At 34.9% G+C, this 5,297-nt stretch overlaps 1 protein-coding gene across 1 annotated transcript; it reads left to right on the top strand.

Moving 5' to 3' along the window:
* On the top strand, nucleotides 1-2,884 carry LOC128672611 (uncharacterized). Its single transcript, XM_053749861.2, has 2 exons — nucleotides 1-262; nucleotides 928-2,884. The coding sequence occupies exons 1-2, from the start codon at nucleotides 189-191 to the stop codon at nucleotides 2,408-2,410; spliced, it is 1,557 nt and encodes a 518-aa protein (XP_053605836.1). The 5' UTR covers nucleotides 1-188; the 3' UTR covers nucleotides 2,411-2,884.
* The last annotated feature ends 2,413 nt before the right edge of the window (nucleotides 2,885-5,297 follow it).

Genomic DNA, 5,297 nt, shown 5'->3' with positions numbered 1-5,297 from the left:
ATGAATTCACGTTTTCATTTCAAGCCTTTATTACTTATGAATACAATTAAAAAAATTCAGTCGACATATTAAGCTACTAAATCTCATTGAAAATTCGCAGTTATCACATTCGCATAGAGGATCATGCTTGCTACGTATTGATCAGTTTACTGTTCAGCTAACTTCTCCTATAGCTTCTCGTGAATTCAATGGTATTTCTTAACTTCAAGAACAACAAGAAGTTTAGCCTGAGTATGTTTAACTTGACGAGAATTATAAAAGGGTATGATCGAGTGACTTGTTATTTTTTAAACTTTTAATAAGAAGTAAATAACAAAAGTTTTATTTGTGTTTTAGTTTGTATAGCATGTTCTTTCAAAAGAGCATGAAACTCAGCTTCTTTTTTCGCTAAAATTTCCTTGTTATGACTACCGAGTTGGTTAATTATGTGTATATATATATATATAATATTACATTCTCAACGATACCCAACACATAATTATTATATATATTATATATATATAAATGACAACGAATGACGAATGACAACGTAAGGATAAATTATCCTATTACTCACTTTCTATAATATTGTATGTTCTATAAGTAATATTGTCATATTCGTCCATAGTTTATCCATTACAGAAAACTAATGCAAATTTTAATAATAACTCGTATCACTATCGGATAAACACTTACACAACTCACCTTAGGTACTATTACCTGGCTTGTTACTAAATTAAATCAAAATATATTGCGTAGATGTTGCGCGATTGAATTATGTATAAACTATTATATAAATTAGGTATATTGATTGGAAAATATTGAATTCTTAATTTATACAAATCAATCTAGAGTCTTGTGAGATAAATAACTTACTACAAGGAGTATGTGTATCGCAATAGCTCTTGAACTACATAAAATAATTAATATTTTTTCACTTCTTTCCAGATGTTTGCTTGCATTCCTGATGACAGAAACATCAGCATTAAAAAAACAAGACTTAAAAGCACTCCGCCAGCAAGATATGATGTATATAATGAATCGAATGATGAGTCAAACCCGGAACCGTTCCATTAATGCCCAAGGCCCAATGAACCGACACAACAATGCCCAAAGCCCAATAAACCGTGCCAACAATGCCCAAAGCCCAATAAACCGTGCCAACAATACCAAAGGCCCAATAAATCGTGCCAACAATGCCCAAGGCCAAATGAACCAACCCAACACTGCTCAAGGCCCAATGAATCGACCTAACAATGCCCAAGGCCCAATGAACAGACCCAACACTGCCCAAGTCCCTATGAATAGACCCAACACTGCCCAAGACCCAATGAACCGACCCAGTAATGCCCAAGGCCCAATAAACCGTGCCAACAATTCCAAAGGCCCAATAAATCGTGCCAACAATGCCCAAGGCCGAATGAACCGACCCAATAATGCGCAAGACCAAAGATACCATCTCAACAATGCCCAAAGCCGAATTAACCATGGCAAGAATGTACATATCCAATTAAATCATCTCAACAGTGGTCAAATCCAAAGGAGCATTCTCAACGATACCCAACACATAATTAACCAACTCGGTAGTCATAACAAGGAAATTTTAGCGAAAAAAGAAGCTGAGTTTCATGCTCTTTTGAAAGAACATGCTTATGTGGTCTCCATCATGGGCGAAAACCCTTTCGATAAAAAACTGTTAAATTCACAACTATTAAGATACTGTACAGGGTCTATTCTATCACCAAGTTGGGTATTAACTGCTGCGCGCTGCTTACAAGGAAAACTACTTCAAACTGTGGAATTAAGAACATCGAAAACGTCAACTGGCCAGATGAGTACAGTTACTTCCAGAAAAATTTTCAAACAAATTCCCCACCCATCTTCCATTCTGTCGAATCCTCAAAAAATCACTGGTTTGTTCGATTTAACACTTAGCAAATGTTTTAATGATATTGGTCTCTTGTATATTGAATTCTTCGAGTTAACAACATACGGAAGTCTTCATGGAGCTGATTACCAATCGCTGATTGGTCAACCCGTTCACTACGCTGGATATAGTACACTGAAAGACGGATTTAAACACACAATTTATAGTAAAGCAAAGACTGAACAATACTTCGAAGAAATTATTAATATTCAAATAAAACCATTGCAAGTAGAGGAAGGCGTCATCTTTGATGATAATAATAAAAAAATATCGTCTTTAGTAGGCAGTATGTGTGAGCCAACTATGATAGTGACACCACCATGTGAAACTAAAAAACAAAAATGTGGCCAACCGGGTGGGCCACTTATTCATAATAAGAGTATAGTTGGAGTGTTGAGTTCAGGTTATGATTTAACGACAGAGCATTTGCCTTCTGTTTGTTTTTACACACCCGTCAGTCCATATCTAGAGTGGATAGCCTCAACGATTTATTCATTCGACTAGATATATTAATTGAAAACGTTAATGTATAAAATGTATAACGCGTAACAGCTGCGGAAACTACCAGGGAAACGAAGCGGGAAAAAATCGAAAATGAACGGCTGATATTTAAAAATCAGATGATATTTAGAAATAGTGACCAATTGAAAGGCTGTCGCATATATGTAATGAATCACCAGTTTATAACGCGTTACCTTGGCTGGCTTTTAAAGTGAAGAAAACAAGCTCCATGCTCAAGACATGGATCATCATCGTATCGAGCGTGTTATTGCTAACACTGGTGTCAGATTTTATTCTAGACTTTTGCTTCTACTTACCGCCATCTAGTGGCAGGTAGTCGCATACACACTAGTGAGCTAAACTGTCCACCAGTGTGCAGGTTTCCTCACGATGTTTATACGTGGATAAGATGTTAAGATGGTCCAAATATGGACCAGTGACCATGTTTTGAACATTAAAAGAGATTTTTGAGTTTCAGTGTCGTTTTGAACTATTATGAATAGTGTAAGTTAATCAGGTTTTGTTAATATTTTATAACTATAAATAGAAATTTTTTAACAGATACCTAATTATATACTTTAACCTAATTATAATTTTAATAATACATAATTTATTATTATGTTTATTTATGTACAGTGTTCAGTGTAAATATATTTGTACGGTGTAGTTAAAAAAATCAATTTAAGTAGACTAATTAAATTGTTGCACTAGTGAAACGTAATTGTAATGTATTTTGATTATCTGTAAATGAGCCACCAAATTGAAGACTACCTAATTGTTAAGTAAAGTTAGAGCCAAGTTCCGCACATATCAGCTGCAGTTGTTCTAACTTGTTCAATACAGCCAGTTTCCTCTCTCTAATCCATGGGCGTAGCTTGGGGCTTGACTAGAAAGTGCCATGTACCGGGGCTATCATGATGTCAGGGCCCTCGGATCCTAACGACCTTAAGACAATAATAATTAACTGATAGAATAGGCTTTAAGTCCGCCTTTAACATGTTTTTGTAATTTTGGTAATAAAGTTAAATGAAAAATGCGTTTAAGCCGGCTCCATAATATCGGCGAACTCAGATAACGACCGGAAGGGACCATTGCGTATTTTGTATGTGAGCTATTTTTGACTGCCAGGAAAAACCAACAATGTACGTTGAAACCATCGCTTATCAGTGTACGATAAGTAACAAGTGAATAAACCTTTAATTCCTTCATTAATCATAACGTCTTTTAGTTAGAAACCGGCCCCCGTTGAAAACTTCAGCTATATCGCTATTGATCTTAATTCGACTTTATTTTTACCAGCTTTTATTTAACTTTCAATGTATGTATAATTATTTAACTTTCTATGTCTCGGGTGGAATCTTGCAACTCAAGTTTGAAGCAGATATCTCCAACCGATTGAGCTGAACTTTTGTATACATGTTTAGTTTGCATGACAATGCATTATTATGATGAGCATAACCAGATGGTACATCCAGGAACGGCTCCAGACGTGAGAACTCCTCATCGGTTTAATGCACGAACATGTTTTTTTTTATCACACATTGAATGCGATATGATCTCTCTAACAACACTAAAAGCATGTGTCTAAAATTATTATTTTTTGTAAAAAAAATAAAACTAAAATTATTATTTTTTTGTAAAAAAAATAATTTTAAATAAAAATTGCGGTTTCGGTTATAAGTTTCTCCCGGAAACTTTATTTCGATTAACTTTGAATCCAAAATTCTGTTAAACTATTTTCGCAATTTCGAACCGATCGACGTTCAATTACGATCCAGCAAAAATTAGCCCGTTCGGGGGGCAGTTGGGCATAAAGTGTGTTTAAATCGCCCATGAATTTCGACAACTATAGTATATACACAATTTCGCATGCAGAATTGCAAATGCATAGTTTACTTTGTCATAGAGCGTTTCACCATAGAGTTGACTTTGTAATGGAGCGAAAAGCAATTAGAACGTACCATGTCTTCAATTTGCTGTGTTCGGCTTTTCAATTCCAGTGGAAAACTGTATTCCTAACTCTGTGGACACTAGACAGTCTATGTGTGCAATTTTGACGACCTCGGTGGCGCAATGGTAAAGTTCTTGCCACTTAACCGAGAGGTCCCGGGTTCGATCCCCGTTTGGGTCAAGATGGAAAATGATCTTTTTCTGATTGGCCCGCGTCTTGGATGTTTATCTATATATGTATTTGTTATAAAATATAGTATCGTTGAGTTAATATCCCATAACACAAGTCTCGAACTTACTTTGGGGCTAACTCAATCTGTGTGATTTGTCTAATATATTTATTTATTATTTATTTAATTTAAAAAGTGATCAATGTTTAAATTAATATAAAAATACTTTTTAGATGTAATAACATTTCTGACATGAAAATATGTGGTTATATTCTAAAGATTCATGAATAAGTATTGTTAGCTTGTGTGTACGCGTCGCTTGCGGGTGTATCCCATGGACAAATGGACTTCAGTCGTCATCCGACCGCACCGTCGCGAGTAACGTCTTTTGGTGTATTTCCGTTCGTATTAATAATTAAGTAAAATAATTAAGTAATATAGTTTTATAAGAACATTTTCTTTAATTTTTGCTAATAATATATGATGTTATTTTAGGAATATAATCTGATTATAGCAATTTTTTCTACACCTGTACGTACAGTTACTTCTGTTGTGTAATAAGCTTCGTCCGTGGCTGCGCTCCCGTGAGAATTTCGGGATAGAAACTACCCTGTGTGTTATTCCGGGTTATATTCTACCCGTGCACCTAAATTTCGTAACAATCGGTCCAGTAGATTTTGCGTAAAAGAGTAACAAACATACATGTGGGGAGGGTCTAAATAAAATATTATTTTGGTTAACTTCGCAATATTTTATTGTTTAATTTAAAA

This window comes from Plodia interpunctella, chromosome 9, assembly GCF_027563975.2.
Source record: "Plodia interpunctella isolate USDA-ARS_2022_Savannah chromosome 9, ilPloInte3.2, whole genome shotgun sequence".
Taxonomy (NCBI): Eukaryota; Metazoa; Arthropoda; class Insecta; order Lepidoptera; family Pyralidae; genus Plodia; species Plodia interpunctella.
The sequence above is the reverse complement of the archived record's forward strand: the minus strand, read 5'-3'. Positions and strand labels throughout refer to the sequence as shown.

Excerpts from the sequence above, each read along its gene's own strand:
- LOC128672611 (XM_053749861.2), top strand. The coding sequence starts at position 189 with ATGGTATTTCTTAACTTCAAGAACAACAAGAAGTTTAGCCTGAGTATG. Across the intron at positions 263-927 it reads TTGACGAGAATTATAAAAGG|ATGTTTGCTTGCATTCCTGA; the intron begins GTATGATCGAGT and ends ACTTCTTTCCAG.